The following is a 20,890-nucleotide window of genomic DNA, read 5'->3' as shown; positions in this document are numbered from 1 at the left end:
CGAAAAGTGGGCTACTGGAACAAGAAGGCATCGGTGGGCAAGGGACGAAAACAGGGCATTGTTGGAATGCTACTACGCAAGTAACCCTGGCGGAAGGGGCTACATGAATAGGATGAGGGACCTATGGATTCTTCGATACCCAACATCCACAATGACGGCGAAACAACTAGTAGCTCAGTGTTCCAACATTCGAAAGAAGGGACTGCTCTCACAGCTAGAGATTGACGAGGTACAACACAAATGCTACGGCAAGGAGGAGTCAGGACGCCAGGTCAGGGGGGAGATATCATCACCCCCACCCGAGATTGGGTACATAGCCCCAAGTGTGATAGGAGAAGGATCGTTGAGTGCGAGAGGAACTGACCTGAAAAATAGGATCATGGCCAAGCTTGAAACCTGGATCCCCCGTAGCCGGTTACCAAGATTACGTGAAGTACCCTCAGAAGGTCTGCTAGATGATGTTAATGCAGCACTACGGGCAATACCTACAACCACGATTACCGACACTAACAAGCTGATCTACAATACGGCAGCAGTGATCAGTGAGATGCTTGGCTACAAGTTGAACAGCCACAAGGGGCAGTACCCTCCATGGAGAAGGAGGCTAGAGGGCAAGCTCAAAGTAGCACGGAGAGAGGTTAGCCAACTAACGGAGTTGCAGAAAGGTGCGACGAATAAGGTGCCTAAGAAATACAGCAAGCTGTCCATACCTGAGGCCTTGGAAACTGCCAAGCAAAGACTCACAGCCTTGGCCAGCCGCTTGAGGAGGTACACCAGAGAGATAGAAGGCTCAGTGGCTAGAGGATCTGAGGGCAGACCACAGCGACCTCCCTGAACAGGGTCCAGTAACCATCACAGTGGCAGATATCCAAGAAAGGGTCTCCAGTATGAAGAGTTGGACAGCACCAGGGCCCGACATGGTTCACGCCTACTGGCTGAAGAAGCTAACTGCACTCCACGAGCGTCTGGCAGCACAAATGAACCAGCTGCTAGTTAACGAGAGACACCCGGAATGGCTAACTGAAGGCCGGACGGTCCTGATCCCCAAGGACCCCAAGAAGGGACCGGTCCCCTCCAACTACCGACCAATAACCTGCCTCAGTACTACATGGAAGCTCCTGTCAGGCATCATATCGGCTAAGATGAACAGGCACATGGGTCAATACATGAGCGGGACACAGAAAGGAATTGGCAAGAATACCAGAGGCGCAAAACACCAGCTACTGGTAGACAGAACAATCAGCCGAGACTGCAAGACCAGACTGACCAACCTGTGCACTGCCTGGATTGATTACAAGAAGGCCTATGACTCAATGCCCCACAGCTGGATACTGGAATGCCTAGAATTGTACAAGATCAATGGGACCCTAAGAGCCTTCATCAGGAACTCAATGGGGATGTGGCGTACAACACTAGAGGCCAACTCCAAGCCCATAGCACAAGTCACCATCAAGTGCGGGATCTACCAAGGAGATGCTCTGTCCCCACTGCTGTTCTGCATAGGCCTGAACCCCCTCAGTGAGATCATTAACAAGACTGGCTACGGATACCGACTACGGAACGGAGCAGTTGTCAGCCACCTCCTGTACATGGATGACATCAAGCTGTATGCCAAGAGTGAACGAGACATCGATTCACTGATCCACACTACCAGGCTATACAGCAATGACATTGGAATGTCGTTCGGACTGGAGAAGTGTAGTCGGATGGTAACAAAGAGAGGGAAGGTAGTCAGAACTGAGGGGATTGAACTACCAGAAGGCAACATTGCAGACATAGAGGACAGTTACAAGTACTTGGGGATCCCGCAGGCGAATGGGAACCATGAAGAGGCCGCTAGAAAAGCTGCAACCACCAAGTACCTGCAGAGGGTCAGGCAAGTCCTGAGGAGTCAGCTGAATGGTAAGAACAAGATCCGGGCCATCAACACGTACGCCCTGCCCGTGATCAGGTACCCTGCTGGGGTAATAGGCTGGCCAAAGGAGGAGATAGAAGCCACTGACATAAAGACAAGAAAGCTCCTTACCATGCATGGAGGGTTTCACCCCAAGTCCAGCACCCTGAGGCTGTACGCTAAGCGGAAGGAAGGGGGCCGGGGACTGGTGAGTGTCAGCACCACAGTCCAGGATGAGACAACGAACATCCAAGAATACATTGGGAAGATGGCCCCAACTGACCGAGTGCTCAGTGAATACCTCAGGCAGCAGAAACCCAAGAAAGAGGAGGGAGACGAGGAACCATCATGGAAGGACAGAGCCCTGCACGGCATGTACCACCGGCAGATAGAGGAGGTGGCTGATATCCAGAAATCCTACCAGTGGCTGGACAAAGCTGGACTGAAAGACAGCACAGAGGCACTAATCATGGCAGCACAAGAACAAGCTCTGAGCACAAGATCCATAGAGGCTGGGGTCTATCACACCAGGCAAGACCCCAGGTGCAGGCTGTGTAAAGATGCCCCAGAGACAATCCAGCACATAACAGCAGGGTGCAAGATGCTAGCAGGCAAGGCATACATGGAACGCCATAACCAAGTGGCCGGCATAGTGTACAGGAACATCTGTGCGGAGTATAACCTGGAAGTCCCGAGGTCAAAATGGGAGATGCCCCCAAGGGTGGTGGAGAATGACCGAGCTAAGATCCTGTGGGACTTCCAGATACAGACGGACAAAATGGTGGTGGCTAACCAACCGGACATAGTGGTGGTAGACAAACAGAAGAAGACGGCCGTAGTGATCGATGTAGCGGTTCCGAATGACAGCAATATCAGGAAGAAGGAACACGAGAAGCTGGAGAAATACCAAGGGCTCAGAGAAGAGCTCGAGAGGATGTGGAGGGTGAAGGTAACGGTGGTCCCCGTGGTAATCGGAGCACTAGGTGCGGTGACTCCCAAGATAGGCGAGTGGCTCCAGCAGATCCCGGGAACAACATCGGAGATCTCTGTCCAGAAGAGCGCAGTCCTGGGAACAGCTAAGATACTGCGCAGGACCCTCAAGCTCCCAGGCCTCTGGTAGAGGACCCGAGCTTGAAGGATAAACCGCCCGCAGGGGCGTGCTGGGTGTTTTTTTTTTATATATATATATATATATATATATATATATATATATATATATTTATTGTGATATTATTCTGTTATTATATGTTACCTTATACATGTAATCAAAATAGTTGAATTATGTTAACTGCTGTAGATCATATTATACCCTTTAATATAGAGTGTGTGATTAGTATGTAGTTTTAGTTTGCATTATACTTCTGACTTAAAAGAGTGTGAAAATCATTCGATCTATTGGTTTGACCTGTATTACTCACTGTTGAATGTATTACATTGTTTCTTGACATGTTTTACTGCTGAATCATGAAGAGAATGTTGTGTGCAGAGGACCTTGTCCAGATAATAGAAGAAACAGACCACATTCCTTTGGTGAAGAGCAGAAAGACAGAGAGCCGAGGTCATAAATTAGGCGCTGTAACAGAGAAAGAATGTGATGTTTGGTCTTTTACGACCAGGTGGGGGCCACTAGAGAGTATAAAAAGCTGTGTAACCCGTCACTATTTTGAGACTTGCTGTGACCCTCTGCAGGCAGCTCTCCCCATCATGATGGTCCTTATGCTCATAACTGTTGAATTGTATGGAAATAAATGATTGTTGATTGAGCATTTATACACCGAGTATTGTCCCTCCTTCAGCCCAAAGATTCAAAGAATTGGGAGATTTCAACAATATATACACGCGCACACACACACACACACACACACACACACACACACACACACACACACACACACACACACAAATTATTTATTTCATTAAATTTAACATTTTTTCTTTTTCCATTTAAATGTAGTTTTCTTTTATTTATAAGTTTATTCTTTGAGCTCATGACACGCTTCGAGTGACGCCCATCATTTGCATAGTGAAACAGAAAAATAACGAGCAAATGTAAAAAGAAAACACAGTGAGAAGACACACACACACACACACTCCGTGTCCTCGTTCAGCCACTGCTGCTCTGACACAGGTAAACCTCACCTGAGACAAACGCACAAACACAAGATAGATAAAAGCAATAGAAAAAACTGTTGAAAAAAGTTTATACATAATAAAAAACGAGTAAAAAAATAACAAGTTTCATAAAGAACCTTAAAATATTAGTAATAATATTTCTTATATTTGATAGATTTATTCAAAAACAAGTTTTTCAAAATTAAATTAAAAATACTGCATAAATGATTAAATTTAACATAAATATCATTTTAAAATAAAATATTTACTTTTTTTATATTTACTGGAATCTTTGTTCACTTACTGAGTTTTTAACTTTTAGCATTTTTGTTTAATTTTAAACTCATGATTTTTAAGTTGGCAGTTTTGGTCCTCCATACTCGCTGGAGGTAAACAAAGAAAAAAGCGACTTTTGTTTGTTTTCACACGTTAACGTGAGCAGTGTCTCTCACCAGATGACAGTCTGAGAAAACACAAACACACAAATTACCAAAACACATACAGCGCGCACTCAAAAGTAGACAACAATCAGAAACTGCCCTCTGGTTACCCTGCAGCCTGACCTTACACACACACACACACACACACACACACACACACACACACACACACACCCAGCATGCTCAGACACTTTGTCAGTGTTTTATTGTTACTGTCAGGAAAAGCTGTGTGTGTGTGTGTGTATAAAGTAGGGCAGAGGATATGGAGTTCCAAACATGCCAGACTGTAGGCTGAGGCCTTTGTTCTGGAGTTCCCACGGTAACCGAGGAGGGTAAAGTGAGAGGGGAGGAGGGGGAGGAGGGCTGCTTGCGTTACTGCAGAAGAATTAAAACTTCTGCCACCGCAGCCTCACACTTCAGAGGCGTCACGCTCTGCCACCGGCTGTTTACAGGTCGTGACCTTTGAAACTAGGCTGAGGGCCAAACTTAGGATGGACTCTGACCTCAGACCACGTAAAACATTAATAAAGCCGATGTGATCACATCGCACACAGGAAACTCCACAGCAGCACAAACACAGTCCAGAGGTTCAGTTAGCAGCTACCTGTCAGAGGCCACGCCCCTAACAATGCAGGTGAGTTACAGAAACGCGCTCTCCTGTACATAATAAACAGTTTGTGTACATGTTTCTCATAAAAACAGAGCAGAGCTGATTCAGCTCCTGATCAGGTGATTGATCCCTGTGATCGGTTCCTCCTTTTCACAGACACTAGCTGCATTCAGTGTTGATTCTGATGCTGGAAATTATTTTGAGCCAGAAGGAGATGAAGATGATCCTGGTCTGTGGATGCAGGTAAAAGGAGACCTTTCATGTGCTCCCACTCGCTCTGAGCACACACCTCTCCCACAGGCTGATACGAGGCTTTAAACTTTACCCAGAATGCACTTTGTGAGGTTTCCTGTAGCGAATGATCAGAAACAGATCAAAGATCAGGCAGCAGCTGCTTTCTACTCTACGTCACAGACATCAAACTGCTACAGGTGACCCAGGCGACCCAGGCTCTGGGACAGACGAGCCGGCCTTTAGTCTGCATGTTTCAGCCCTGAGAAACTCAGAGATCTGCTGAACACACAAGGCCTCGTGAAATGAAGTTAGAGCACATTATATAGATCAGCTGACTGCGAGGAGGTCACCTGTACATAAATGACCTCTCAGGATGAGAGGACCTTTAACCTTTGAACCAGTTTCAGACACAAAGAGTCGTCTTTGTAATTTCACTGATTCATTTTTTATTGATAAACAGATCAATAACTGTGGACACAGTCAGGCAGAGAACCAGCAAAGACACAACAGAGCTCCAGATATCAGCTTACTGAGCCACACACACACACACACACGACTCAGCAGGCCAGTCTGCATCTGCTGGGACTTCATCTAATTAGGACAAAGCCGACGCCCAGCTCCGCACGAACAGCTGGAGGTGTGTGCGCGTGTGTGTTTGTGTGTCCGTGTGCTGCAGCTGATCCTGCTCTCTAAAGCTTGTTGACTTCATATTATCATCCGAGGAGTGTTTGTGCTCAGATTTTTAAAAGATGTTTGAAAAGACAGCAGATTAACTCTGTCCTGCCCAAAGACACACACACAGACACACACAGACACAGACATGCACACACGCATGCACACACGCACACACAGACACACACGCACGAGCACACACACCAAACTGTTTTTATAGGATTGGATTCATTCATCATTATTTTGTCGTGTTTTTGTGGGTTTCGTTTCATTTACTCAGTAAATGTTCTGCTTTTCTTCCTTCAGCTGTTTAAAGGGAACAGAAATCGTATGACAGCTTTGAAGTGTCTCAGGCCTCGTTTATTAGCCTGGACCCAAAGACCAGCAGATGACCGTGGCCACACCTCCATCGCTGTTTTCTCCTTACAGGAAGTAGAACTGCTGAGGTCACAAAGAGCGCACAGATCCAGACACAACTTCATAAACGGTCCAATTAGCACAAAGTTAAAAATGAAATCCATCTCAGAATAAAAGTAAAGTGTCTGTCGGGGGTGTGGCCTCTTCGTGGTCATTCCCTATTCAAACACCAAAACTTTATTAAAACTCATTAAAGTCCATTGACCTCCATCTGAAACACTTCCTGTGGACAGATAGAGGTCGCACAGCACGATCACTGCAAACATCAGCTCATCCTAAACACCCATTAGCATCTAAGACCGGCCAGAGACCCAGACCGGACCCAGACCCTTCAAACAGCACCTGCAGCCGCTGCAGGAGGGCATCATCGATGGGACACTTCACTGTATGTGGAGCCTCCCATACCTCCGTGTGTGTCACACAGAACGATGGAAGCTGATCCTCAGTAAGCTTGGCTGTATGAAAACGAGGAGCTCTGATCGCTCAGTCGCAGCTGTAAATGGTAAATGGCCATATATAGCGCTTTACTAGTCCCCAAGGACCCCAAAGCGCTTCACATATCCAGTCATCCACCCATTCACTCACATCCACACACTGGTTATGGCAGCTACATTGTAGCCACAGGCACCCTGACAGAGGCGAGGCTGCCGGACACTGGCGCCACCGGGCCCTCTGACCACCACCAGTAGGCAACGGGTGAAGTGTCTTGCCCAAGGACACAACGACTGAGACTGTCCAAGCCGGGGCTCGAACCAGCAACCTTCTGATTACAAGACGAACACCCAACTCTTGAGCCACGATCGCAGCTGTTTCACAAACCGCCTCTTTGTGTTCAGCCAGCTGCTAAAGATAGACCAACAGTAACGTTTCCATCAGCAGCTTCAGTCTGAAAAAGGACAAACAGGGGCGCCGTCACCCGCAGACCTGCAGGTCACAGCCGGAGACATCAGCGTATGCAGATGATGCATGTGTGCTCATGACAAACTCCCAACAATCAGTTCCAGCTGTATTATATTTAACACTGGAGGACCTGAAACCTGACTGTTACCTAGCAGAGGCTTTCTGGCTCCGAGCTTTCAGGACCTGACAGCACTTCCTGCTCCTTTCTTTAGGATGCCCCGGGGCAGACCCTGGGTCAGCTGGAGAGATCTCTCTGCTGGTTTGGGAACACCGTGGTCCCTCCACAGGAGCCAAAAGAGGTTTGGAGCCTGTAGGATGCAAACGTGTCTGCTGCTTCCTGGCAGAAGTTATTTTAGCAGGTCTGCAGTCACACAGGTGCTTCCACTTCCTGTGATGAGCCACGGGATGAACGAGCCACGAAGGCCAGGAATCAAATCATTACAGACCTGCTGCAGTCGCTTATTCTGCATTGTTTTCATAGGCGAGCAACTGAAGGCCTCATGCACACACAGACACACACAGACAACAATCCTCTGTAATAAAAGCAGAAACTCAAAAATTAGGGATGGGTACCGGTGTCCGGTGCCATGATGGCACCGGTTCTGACATAAACGGTAGTAACCAGACCGAAAAGCAGCGCACATTTCGGTGCTTTATTTCGGTGCTTTTTTTTTCCTGAGCTGTGATACACTTCTAGCCAATCATTTTACGTTTCCAAGGATAGTAGGCGGGTCCAGGTACGTACGTTCTTTTAGAGCAGAGCTACAGATTAAAAATGTCCAAGGCGAAGCGGTCAAAAGTCTGGCTGTACTTCACAGCAAAATATGCAAACTCAGCAGCCTGCAACAAGTGCTTTAAGCTGATACTGTGATACTGTCAAAGGAGGTAACTCCTCAAATCCGATGAAACACCTGGCGACGCATAGCATTTTTTTAAAAAGCCGAGAAATGCGCCGTATTTGATAGCTTGCTGCGAGACCTCACACCGAGCGCATCTACTGCGGGTGGGTTGCCTCTTATCGGACCCGGAGTTAGCAACATCCCCCAAAAACACGAAGAGGAGAGTCCTGGCTCCTAGCCCTGCCAGTGTAGTGATGTAGTGATGACGGATGATGATGGCAGCAGCAGCCGTTCTTCTCTGCGCGAGTAGCTTAATGTTGTTCGGGTGCAATTTAAGTTGAGTAGGCTAACCACGTTATTACATTAATGCATGTAAGGTGAACTAGCAAACATCATCATAGCTACAGTGAAGTGTCAGTCACATAATCCAGACGACACACAGGAAGTGTGTGTGCGTGTGAGTGTGTGTGTATGCAAGAATGCGTGCAGGATGTGAAGCTGTTCAGCCAAATCAGCTCCATCTGAGCTGCTTATCTCTGATTTATAGAAAACACACAAACATGCACGCAGGGCTGTACTTCACACACACACACACACACACACACACACACACACACACACACACACACACACACACACACACACACACACACACACACACACACACCGTGTACTCGTTCAGCCACTGCTGCTCTGACACAGGTAAACCTCACCTGTCAGTCTCCCACAGCATGCACACCGATGAAGCAGTGCTGAAAGGTCAACACTCTAAACGCACTTCCTGCATCACTTCCTGCTGGGACTGTGTGTGTGTGTGTGTGTGTGTACCTGGTAGTACGTCCTGATATGTCTGGTGAGGACTGTCAGGTTGTGAAGGCGCAGCGACACATCATTGTTCACGTTCTTGTTCAGCCTCTGATTGGTGGGGCTCGGGTCGCTATGGAGACAAATAAACACACCAGAGGAGCGCTGAGGCTGACGTTTGTGGCTGTTTGGGACAAAGATCATCTCACACACACACATAAGTTTCGGGTAACCATGGCGCAGGCATTTCCCTGCACGGAGCCTGATTAGCATGTGAATAGGGGGCGTGTCCCGCTGTCCATCCGTCTGACCTCCTGTCGCTGTCATCGTGTCAGTGTGACGCGTGAAGATGGCCGGTCTCACAGCGCAGCGAGGACTTCACATGTGATTATTCATTAAACCCTCACAGAGAATCAGGTGTAACTGATTAAACGCTGATTTAAATGTCGTGTTTCAGTCACTCAGACGGAGCTTTCTGCAGGGGTCTCTGTCCCACCCACTGTCTCTCTCTCTGTCAGGCGGCAGACACCTTAAAAGAAGTTTAAGGTCACATCTCACTCAGCCGTCCAATCAGAGTGCAGCAGAGGTGGGACAAACACTTCTCCGACCAACTGTCACATGAGGAGGTGGCTCTCTGCAGAATGCTCCAAACATGCTGTTTATCACAGCTTTTACACTCTTAGATCTGGATGATGTCACAAGGAGGGCCTAACTGCCCCACCCACCTGCTGGCAGCTAATCAGAAGAACATGTTGTTAAAGAGGGAGGGGCTAAAAGAGCTTGATTCCGACAGAGGATGTGGTGAGAGGCTGTGAGGGCCACTATCAGATAAAGGAGGATTATTCTGAGCGGTGAGTCATGCAAAGCTGCTCTGACAGAGTCAGAGAATAAAAACGAGGAGCTGGAAGCGAGCAGCGCCGATCCACGCTGACACGTTCGGGGTATAAACGAAGAGGGGAACGAGCTTCTTTCATAACTGAAGCTCCGACCTCACTGACTCCGGCGTCTCTCAGCAGCTCGCTCTGAACCGTGAGCTCATTTTTTCCACGACATTAAACCATCTCCACTTCGACTCTCAGCCGGCTCCGCAGACCTCGTTAAACTAGCTGCAGGTTTCTGTGGAGAACTCAGTGATTTAACAGCCGACGGCTCCTCCGACTCTCTAACGTCTCCTTTCATACTCCTCACTGCTCCTCTGTAACCCAGTTTCCCATGAAGCCCCGACCGCCCCCCCTCAGCCCAGCCGACCCTCGCCGTGGAGAACAATAGTGCGATTATCGTCGTTCCTGAGGACAATAACCGACAACAATAACTAACATGAACATGTGGTGTGATCGGGTCAGCGGGGCGTCCCACACAGAGGATTATCAGCACATGAAGGATGTAAACCAGTAAACCCAGTAACCAGCCCCACAAACACACTCCTCCCTGCAGCTCTGTGGGGAAACAAGACTCTAAATGTTCGAGGTTTGAAAGGCAGATACTGAAAAGTCGATTTTCTGCCATCATTACATAACACCACCCAGCTGCACCACCTCTGGACATGCTGTCAGAAGTGAGCTGGGCTCGTCTGAAAGAGTGTGTGCAGCCGTGCAGTCTCTCCTTCCAGTCACGGCTGCAATCAGCTCCTGCAGCTGCTGTCAATAAGCGAACTTTAACCACGACTTCAGCCTGTCAGGGTTTTCTAACGAGTGGATCAGCCTGCATGAGCGCCTCGGCTGGTGACGGCTGCAGTGACAGTACAAGTCACTGAGGCGTGCTGAGGCGCTGCACCTGCTCTCTGATCGATGCTTCTACTCTTCCTCCTGAATGTCCACAGCCTACAAGCCTCTGCCCATCACACACGGCTCGGTCTAATTCCTGGACCTCGGTCTAATTCCTGGACCTCAGTCTAGTTAACCTGATCTGTGCTCTGAGGCTGCAGACGACGACAACTCTGTGAAGCGCTTCAGCGGCGAGCAGCACATCTGGCTGTGAAGTCTGAACCTGAAACTCAGGATGTGGTTGCACAAATACACTCGCACAGACACACACAGGAAACACAGGATTACCTCTCTTACCCCCTTATGTACTCACACACACGCACAGACACACGCATGCAAACACACACACACGCACGCACAGGCAAAAACCACCAGAAACACTCGGCAGTTTTGACTGACTCATGCAAATGAACGCGCTCGCTGCCACCTACATGTGTGTCATGATCTTGTGCAGGAAGACGCCGTCCACCAGCTCCATGAACATGCTGAGTCGCTCGTCTGAGCTGGCGCCGTCACCTGACCCCAGCGGGCCCAGCGTCCGCACCTGAGGACAGAATCAGAACATCAACTGTCTGCAGCTTTAAAAGATCTCACATTTAAAAACCAAACTATGAGAAACACAGAGGTGAGTTTGAAATAAACTCAACACCTGTCTGAGTTTAAGAGCTCAAACTTTGCTCCCTTTTATGCTTTTCTGGCTCATTTAAAGGAGCCGTTCCACCAGCACCAAAACAAGTCAAGTAACAAGGAATAAAAAATAAAATATTTCCCATTTTCCATGTTTGAACCACCTGGGCACATCTGGGCAGGCAGCTTCCCGAGTGCTGCCGCTGCTCTCAGGCTGCCTGTCATCTTTACATCATCATCATCATCCTCAGCTGTAATCTAAACACCGGGCTGAAGGACGGCAGTTTGGCATCTCTGCTCCTCTGTAAATCTCCACCTTTCTGTGGTGGAGATGTGGGGTATGTGTGTGGGGGGAGTGGCCTCTGAAACCAGCTCCATGGTCATAAAAGCCTCTGACTGTGAGGAAATCGTTTCACTTTTAATGAGGAGAACAGCTCGGACACGGAGAATGAAAAACACAAATGTCATAATTAGACTCGTTATTGGATGTGACCATGTGACTCAGTGAGCAGGAAGTGGAGGCTGGCGGGGTTTAGGTCATATCTACAGAGCCGAGCTCTCCGCCTGGGCCCGAGGAGATGCCTGGTGATTCGGGCGTCCCGAGCAGGTGACGTGCGCTTTGTTCTCCTGGAGTCTCTTATGATCACGTTGGTACTAAACAGCAGTTTGTTCTCTTCTTCTCCAGTTTGAGACATTCTTATGCCTGCAGCCAGGCTGAGCAGGGTCAAAGGTCACGGTGCTGTGACACATTAAACAGTGGCTCTAATGTCACAGACCTCAGCTGCAGAGGCGGCTCAGGGTCTAAATGACAGCGTGCAGACTCACAGAGACAAGCCGGCGTGAATGAGTGGATTCCATGTTTTTTTAAGCATTACTCACTCGAGTAATGGCGAGGAACGCCCTGCACGCGCTCACTGAGGCTCTGCTGGAAGCCAAACCACAGTCCCACCGTGTCACTTCCTGATCAGAGTTTCCGCCCACGGGACAATGGTTGGCTGAGCCGACAGCTCAACAGGAAGCGCCACAGATAGTAGCGGCTGACAGCTCCGCTGGCCGTCCCAGCCTCTGACCTGCCTCCAAAAAGCTTCAGAGATGATTCCAGTCCAAACATCTGGAGCCTTCAGAGGAACATCATCACCACGGCGATAAAATCACCATGAACCGGGGGTTTTTTGGGACTACATTAAGTAGTCCAACTTAAATTTGCCTCTGCTTTAAGAATGTTCTGGGATAGCAGGAGCAAACGCTTTAGTGTTAACGACACCCCGCAGCTCCTGAAACATCCAACACAGGAAATGATCGACCAATCGAGTTTTTACACGTGATTGGCTGTAAGAAGACCCTCCCACAGAGGCATCAGTGCACGTGCAGGGGTCACTGGGGCATCTGCGAGGGCTGAAGCACATCTGCAGTTTCTGCTGTCATCCAGATGTTTCCATTTCTCCATCACTGACCTGAGAACAGCCCAAACCATCACCGCTGAAACATCTGGAGCTTCATGAAGCCGCGAAGGATTTCCGACAGTCAGTCTGGGTCCACCGGACTGTTCCTGCTTCCCTGTGACCTCATTTCCTGTTGACCCGCCGGCTCAGCCAACCATTGTGCCCGTCTGTGCTGGACAGAAACTCTGATCAGGAAGTGACACAGGGACACTTTCACCGACACATCCAAGGGTTCCTGCAGAGTCTGAATCCGCTGCTCATGCAGGGAAAACTGGCTGATGGGCCGACACCAGGCCAGCCAGCGGGCTTCTTCACATCCACGAACTGCAGCTGTACATCGATCCACCTGAACCCTGCAAGAACCCCTGGTCCAGGTCCAGCTCTGGGTCCTGTTCCTGGTCTCAACCCTGATCACGATCCTGGCTCTGTTCCTGGTTTCAATCCTGGTCCTGGTCCATGCGCACATCTGCTCCGTCTGTGCGGATTCTCAGAGATGCTGAGTGCTTGGCTTGTGCTCTGTGTGTTTCTGTTAAAGGTGTGATGAGGTGAGCTCAGGTGAAACATCCGGAAGCTTCTCCTGGTCTCTGCAGCTCCTTCAGGAACTCAAACCACCCCTGAAGCTCAGACTGACCGGAAGTCCTTCAAACTCTTTCCGATTAAAATGTGCTCTGGAAAACAGTGCGTGAACTTTTCTGTGTAACACCTGGAAAGTCCCACAATCACGAACCAGAAGCTCCGCCAACCGCTCACTCCCCAAAATCAATGTGTGTGTGTGTATGTGTGATACACCTGACGTGTGCAGCGCGTGGGCACCAAAACTCACAGCTGTGTGTGTGCGCGCGTGCACTCACCCACACCACCAGGGGGGACTCCATGAACGCGCCTAGCAGCTCGGAGAGGGTGACGTCCATGGCTCTGCTCGGTCATCAATACTCCGATCGATCGGCAGGTATCCGCGGCGGGCACGCGGGAGGTCTCCACAGCGGGCAGAACAAAGCGCCGCGAGGCATCGACCCTCCCCGCCACCAGCGCGAGCTCCCTCTCTCTTTCTTTTCCTCACTATTGTCTCGCGACGAAGAGCCGGTCCGAGCCACACGAACGGAAACGGAACCAAAAAAGTACTGGGAGAGCCTCTGCGCGCGCTCCCGTCGGTCCCGGCTCGGTTCTGTTAGCTCAGCGCGTGAACGAGCAGTTTTTTTCCGCTGAAGGTAAAAACACAGACCCTAACTTCGCAGGACAGTTGATCGTGTTGCCAGGGAGACACCACTGGGACCGTAAAGTGGAGAAACCGCCGTGAAGTTTGAAGAAAGAAAGTAAAGTGAGTGAAAAAGAGCCGAAAAAGGCGGGACGAAGGAAAAACGCGAAGCGGAGGCACACAGAAAAGTTTCCGCTGCTCGCAGCACCTTCACCGTGTTTCTCCTCCACAGCGCTCCATCAACCTGACCCACAGACGCCACACGCACGAGCACAGACCGACGGACCCGCCGGCCAATCAGCGCTCACTACAAACTCTGCTCCCGCCTCTTTTCAGGAAATCTGCCAATAACAGACCATCGTATTTTTTTTTTTTTTTTTTTTTTTTTTTTTTTTTTTTTAAAATTTATTGACAAAGCACAAAATACAAATACAAAATAGGAAACACAATGTCAGGGGATTCGTATAAATAAGCAAAATAGACACAGTCTGTTATAGAATCACATAATATTGAACAGGGAACATAGGTTTACGGTTTTGACAGCTTTTTGATTTTGAGAATGTTGTATGGTTTTAACATATTGTTTGGTTTCATTTAAAAAGCACCGAAAGGATGGTTTTGCGTTAGAAAATTTAGATTTATGTATATGAAATTTAGCCAATAATATCAATAAGTTAACCAAATAAAATTCGTTCGCCCTGTGCATAGGGTACTTAAAGAAACCAAACAATATATTCTCGTAACAAAGAGAGAACTCAGAAAAGATAAAGGAAACAACAAAAACACAGAATTCTTGCCAGAAAAGACTCGTGTATAAGCATGACCAAAATAAATGAGAAATATCTTCCTTCACACAATTACAAAATGTACAGTTAACATCAATGTCCTTTTTATAACGTACAAGAAAAGACCTAGTTGGGTAAAAACGATGAATAACTTTAAAAGATATTTCCTTTACTTTGTTATTTAATAGAAATTTCGACGGTAAGGTCCAAATCTTCTCCCATTCCAGGTCCTGGTATAAGTTATTCCAATATGCGACAGCCGTTGGGACACAAGTTCTGTCTTTTTGAAACAGAGTTCTTATTTCACGGTTGTTTTTCCTCCTTACAGAGGGGAAACACACCTGACCGACATAAGTAGCAGCAGGATCCAGTGGTAAAGGGGTCAAATCACTAACCAGACCATCGTATTTACTCTTTGATTCGGTCTGTTGGTGACGTTAGACAAAGAGTTCAGACAGAACAAGATGGAGACCGCCCCGAGGAGGGAAATGTATGGAGGACACAAACTGTCAATAATGGACAAATTAAAATGCCTTAAAAATCAAATACAGACATCGTAATCAAATCACAACACGTGACATGAGCCCTGTTAATTTACCTATTTATTACAATTATAATTTACATTTACAAATCATTTTGTGTTTATTTGTGTGGGCCCGTCTATGAACTCTGAACTTCATTCTTTGTGTCAGGTGGATTCAGGTGAGCTGATTGGCTGGGCCATCCCAGCAGCTTTATTTTGTGTCTCTGAAAGCAGCTGAGAGTTTCACGGCTGTGTTTGGTCATCGTCTCGTTTCTTCATCATCCCGGCAGACGGCAGCAGATTTAACGTCTCGAGCTTCCTTCGCTTACACGAAGCTTCACGGTGCCGTACACTGACAAACAGTGTATCACCCCAAAAACACCAACAGGGAGGTTTGGTGTCAAATGTCCCACCAGAGGAGAAAACGCTCTAGACCATGTTTACTCCAACATCAAGCATGCATATAGAGCCATATGGAAAAGATATATATAAATCTTATAAAGTTTGTATCTGTCTTGTATGAAACTTGTATGAAAAGCATACAAGAGTGAAAACACATATAAGATCCCTTGAAAAATTATATAATGAAACTTGTATGTTTTGGATACTTACTAAAACAATATATGAAAGTAATGAGAAAGTGGCCACTTTCATGAGTAAATCATATATGTTTTTACTATTTCTTTTCCATATGAGGAGCCATACCCCTCCCCCACCTCGGTCAGTCCGACCACCTCTCCTTCCTGCTCTCCCCAGCCTACACCCCCCTCATGCGCAGTGCCCACCACAAAGACGGTTACGACCTGGCCTGAAAAAGCTCTCTCCAAACTACAGGACTGCTTCACAGAGACAGACTGGGACATATTTGAACACCAGGACCTAGAAACTTTCACAGGATCAGTACTGGACTACATCAAGTTCTCTACTGCAAACGTGACTGTGGACAAAAGCATTCAGGTTTTCCCAAACCAAAAACCCTGGATGACCAGCGAGGTCCGCTCACTCCTCAAAGCCCGCGATGCCGCCTTCAGGTCAGGTGACAGAGCTCTGTACAGGGCTGCTCGAGCTGACCTGAAAAGGGGGATTAAAAAAGCCAAGACAGACCTCAAAAGAAACATCGAGTCCCAGCTGTCCAGCAACAACACACAGGAGGTGTGGCAGGGAATGCAAGACATCATCAACCACAGAGGCTGTGAAAGCAGAAAATCTGAGTGTGCAGCTGGCAGAGGAAATAAACAGCTTCTTCGCCCGCTTTGAAACATCACAACAGCAACACTCATCTGCTTCAGCCCTGCTCCCATCCTCACCCTCACCTGGTTCCTGCACCGCTCCACTCACTGTAACAGAGCACGATGTCAGACGTGTGCTTCTAGCAGTGAACCCCAGGAAGGCGGCCGGTCCAGACGGAGAAGGTGCTAAAAGCGTGTGGCCACCAGCTTACCGTCATCTTCACCAGAATCTTCAACCTCTCACTGGATCAGGCAGCCATCCCATCCTGTCTAAAATCAGCCACAATCATCCCAGTGCCAAAGACGTCTCCCATCTCCAGCCTGAATGATTACCGCCCTGTGGCCCTCACACCGGTAATCATGAAATGCTTTGAGAGACTAGTCCTTCAGCACATCAAGGATTACCTCCCCCCAGAATTCGACCCCCGCCAGTTTGCATACCGCGCAAACAGATCCACAGAAGACGCCATCGCCACAGCCCTCCACACTGTGCTGAGTCACCTAGAGCAGCGGCAGAGCTACGTCCGAATGCTCTTCGTGGACTACAGCTCAGCCTTCAATCATCCCGGACATCCTCATCACCAAACTGGTCACTCTTGGCCTCCCTCCTCTCACATGTGCCTGGATAAAGGACTTTCTTACAAACCGGCCCCAGACTGTAAGACTCGGCCCTCATCTCTCCTCCACCCGCATACTGAGCACCGGCTCCCCACAGAGCTGTGTGCTGAGCCCCCTCTTGTATTCTCTCTACACCCACGACTGCAGCTCGACCCACAACAACACTCTCATCATCAAGTTTGCTGATGACACCACGGTAGTCGGACTCATCTCAAAGGGAGACGAGGCAGACTACAGAGAGGAAGTCCTGAAGCTGGCAGCCTGGTGTTCAGAAAACAACCTGACACTGAACACTAAGAAAACCAAAGAGCTCATTGTTGACTTCAGGAGGCACAGCACCGACTTGGCCCCCCTTTACATCAAGGGGGAGTGTGTGGAGAGGGTCCACACCTTCTGGTTCCTTGGTGTCCTCAGGAGTAGGTGCATCAGCACAAAGACCCACAGACTCAAAAACAGTTTCTTCCCCAAAGCTACAACCACCCTGAACTCACACATGCACCGATAACACAGCCCCTCCCCACACACACACTTTTTTTTAAAACTGGCCTGTATATTTGTACATTTTATATATATATATATATCTTTTCCCTCTGTTAATACTATCCATGTAGTCCTGCAGAACTGTGCCCCCCCCCCAGCATGTTTTCACTGAGTAGGAGATGCTCTGTATCTCATTGTACAGCTGTATAGTGACAATAAAGGCATTCTATTCTATTCTATTCTATTGTGAGGAGCACCTGATGGTTTACAATGAAATGATGATGAACTGTGGCCCGACAGTCTCACTGGAAGCTTCAGCATGTTTTAAATAAAGTTTGAAGGTCTGGAGAGAGCTCACGGTTTCACCATCACGAGATGTTTCTGTGTCACACGCTGGTGATGAAGCACCTTTCTGAGGCCATCAGGTGGGACTGAACCAGCTGATGCTAATCTGCACCGAGCAGCAGGACTGTGGCGCCCCCTAAAGGAAGGCAAGAGTGAGGATAGAATTTCTTCAGGATGATTTTTTTTATTGTTTTTTATTTAAATCGATTCTTTTGTGATCTGAATGTTTGTGTTCATAATCAATGAAGATCCTGAGCTGCTGTTTGAAAGACTGATTTTATTTATTTAAAATTTGTAAATACTCGCCGTCCTGTTTGTAATGAGTTTAACGCAGGTTTTCTCCTGAAACGACCTCACGTGGTGAGCAGCAGGGAATCCTCTCGCTGCGCCTGCGCACTCTCTGATTTTACTTACAGGTTTGAAGGATCAAAGCAACGGAGCCGCAGTGGCGCACGCGCTGTGACGTTTTTATGCCTGAAACTTTCATAAACACGTCAGCGTGCTTCAGTCTGACGTCACTGCGCTTGTCATCAGTTTATCTCGTTATACCTGTGGAGGGAGGAGGGGCGGGTCACACCTGTGGTCCTGCACCCCAGTTTTCTCTCTTTGTGTGTGCTTTTATTCTGAAAGGAAACCTGAGCTCACGGCTTCACACGAACACCGGAAGTCCATCAGACACGCTCACACCGTGTGGGAACAGCTCCACCCTGTGGCGCACTCACGCTACTACACGTCACAGAGCGCAACGCTGTACGGCTGCGCAGAAAATCCCGCTTCTTTCTGAACGCTCCTTTATTTATATTCCACTGTGGTCTCTACTGTGGATCTTTATTTTATTCATTTCATGTTTTAGTTCTATTTCATTTGCCATTTTTTATTTTAATTGGGTTTTTTTTACTGTTCTAATTTTATGTTTTCTATTTTTCTTATTCAATTAATTTACTTTTGCATATTTTTGACTTAATTAGTCATATCTAATTAAGATATCTTTTCATTTTTAGTCTGTTTATTTTTATTTACTTGTTCGAGTGTGAATTTTCGCCACTTTTGTTCATTTTGTATATATTTTATTTTTATTTAGTCTTCTATTTTATTTTCCATTTTTACCTTTCAGTTTTATTTACTGGTTCTTATTATTTCTTGATTTCAACCTGCTGAGATATACTTTTATTTTGGAGGGTGGCCCGGTGTCCTCTGATTTTGACTTTCTCTTCTTTTCCTCTCTTCCAGAGTTAACTTCAAGTCTGAGTCTTTTTTTTTACATCTTGTTCACAAGTTTTACCATATTTAGTGAGACTCATGAATGTTGTAATTGTTTTAGTGGAGAAGAAGAGAGAAAAAGAAACATTAAGGATAAATAAGTAAAATTAAATTAATCATCTACAAAGTGCAGTAGAAGTACAGCAGGATTGTTTAACCACTAGGGGGCGATAAGAGACTACAGCGCGAGCTCGAACCTCATGCAGGCTCCTACAGTTTTCATTGCTTTTCGGTTTTGTGATGAACACATTGAATGTACTGTTTGAATTAATGTGTTATATTTAAATCTTAAATGTGTTAAATGTGTACAGTTTAGATCACCTTTAGCATATACACTCGTGAGAACAGGTTTCCCTACATAACGAGTCTTATTTCTCCACAGGAAGGTAAAGAGCATCATTACAGTTTTTTCTCCACATGCAGACACAGAGCTGCTATTGTTCATGGTGAGATTGCCTCTGCTTTGGTGAGCAGAACTCTTCCTCTTAAGGAGAGATCTCTCTGAGGATAGGTTCCAGATTTAAGGATGTCCTTCTTTGCTGATCCTTCGTAATTATTATTCAACATCATTTAACTTGTATATTACAAATAGCTGTACTGGAACATTCCTTCCATAAGTTCACGGTCGTTAATATTCAGATGTAAGTCATTCATTCATCAGTAAAACAGGACCATCAGGCAGCTGAGTGATGATCAGATTTCTGTCCAGCAGTGAGACACATATGAGATCTGATGTGGTCTGCTAAGAGTTGGACGAATGGTAAAAAGAGGTACAGAGAAGCAGGCCATCCTTGTCTGACACCGTTAGTGTCACTGAGCTGTTTCTGTAGAGTCTCTGTGGATGAACAAAAGCCAAGTTTATGTAAGGACTGTAAAATGAACTGGTGTTTATAAAGATCTACAAATAACATGAATCCACTGTCATCAAAAAGTTGACAGCAGTCTAAAACGTCCAGCACTGACCTGATACTGTGGGTTATTTGTCTGTTAGCCATAAAACCTGATTGTGTTCATTATGAGGGAAATCCGTTTTGAGCCTCTTTGCTGAAATTAGAGCTAAAGTCTTATAATCCTTATTGAGCAGGCAAATAGGCGCCAATTATCTGGAAGTAAACTGTCTTTATTGGGTTTGGGAATGAGAGTGGGCGGTCCCTGAGTCATAGTGGGGGGAAGACTTCCCTCATCAAGACTTTGCTCAAAAATAGGCCCAGCTCAGCAGCAAAAACCTTAGAAAACTCTTCAGTTAGACCGTCCATTCCTGCTGATTTGTTATTTTTGAGAAGATTAATAGAGCTCAGCACCTGCGATAGTTCGATCACATAACTATTATTTAAGGTCTTTGTAGGAATGGAGGTCAGGACGGAATCTGCCTGTGAGAAACTGGATCTGTAAAGTTGTTTGTTGGATCAGAAGTTGGCTGTTTCGGTCCTCAGTAACAACCACACTGATGTTTAACTTGACAACAGTGTTAATGGTGCAGCGATGTTTTTCTAGGTTGAGGAACTAATTTGTTCACCTTCTGTCATCAGGATGTTTCTCTCTCCAGATATCAGTGAGATGAAAGCAGAGAGATCAGAGTTTGTTCTGTGATGTAAACCACGTGGCCATTTATCCATCAAAGATGTTATTGAAATGTCCTCCAACTTCAACTCAAGTCAGTCACCATAGTAACAGACTCTGAGATGGCAGGTGATTTCTCTG

At 47.1% G+C, this 20,890-nt stretch overlaps 1 protein-coding gene across 1 annotated transcript in view; it reads right to left on the bottom strand.

Moving 5' to 3' along the window:
• The window catches only part of ccdc88c (coiled-coil and HOOK domain protein 88C), a 66,996-nt gene extending 52,793 nt beyond the window's left edge, over positions 1-14,203 (bottom strand). The window contains exons 1-3 of the mRNA XM_085343256.1: positions 13,606-14,203; positions 11,117-11,229; positions 8,947-9,055 (exon numbers count right to left, since the gene is read on the bottom strand). Coding sequence (XP_085199382.1) covers positions 8,947-9,055; positions 11,117-11,229; positions 13,606-13,665 — 282 coding nt within the window. The 5' untranslated portion in view covers positions 13,666-14,203. The remainder of the gene's footprint in view (positions 1-8,946; positions 9,056-11,116; positions 11,230-13,605) is intronic.
• Between the last annotated feature and the right edge of the window lie 6,687 nt (positions 14,204-20,890).

Source organism: Diplotaxodon limnothrissa, linkage group LG19, assembly GCF_057381915.1.
Source record: "Diplotaxodon limnothrissa isolate DT_005_m linkage group LG19, D_limnothrissa_male_GT1.1, whole genome shotgun sequence".
NCBI classification, from domain to species: domain Eukaryota; kingdom Metazoa; phylum Chordata; class Actinopteri; order Cichliformes; family Cichlidae; genus Diplotaxodon; species Diplotaxodon limnothrissa.
This window is presented reverse-complemented; position numbering and strand designations above follow the sequence as displayed.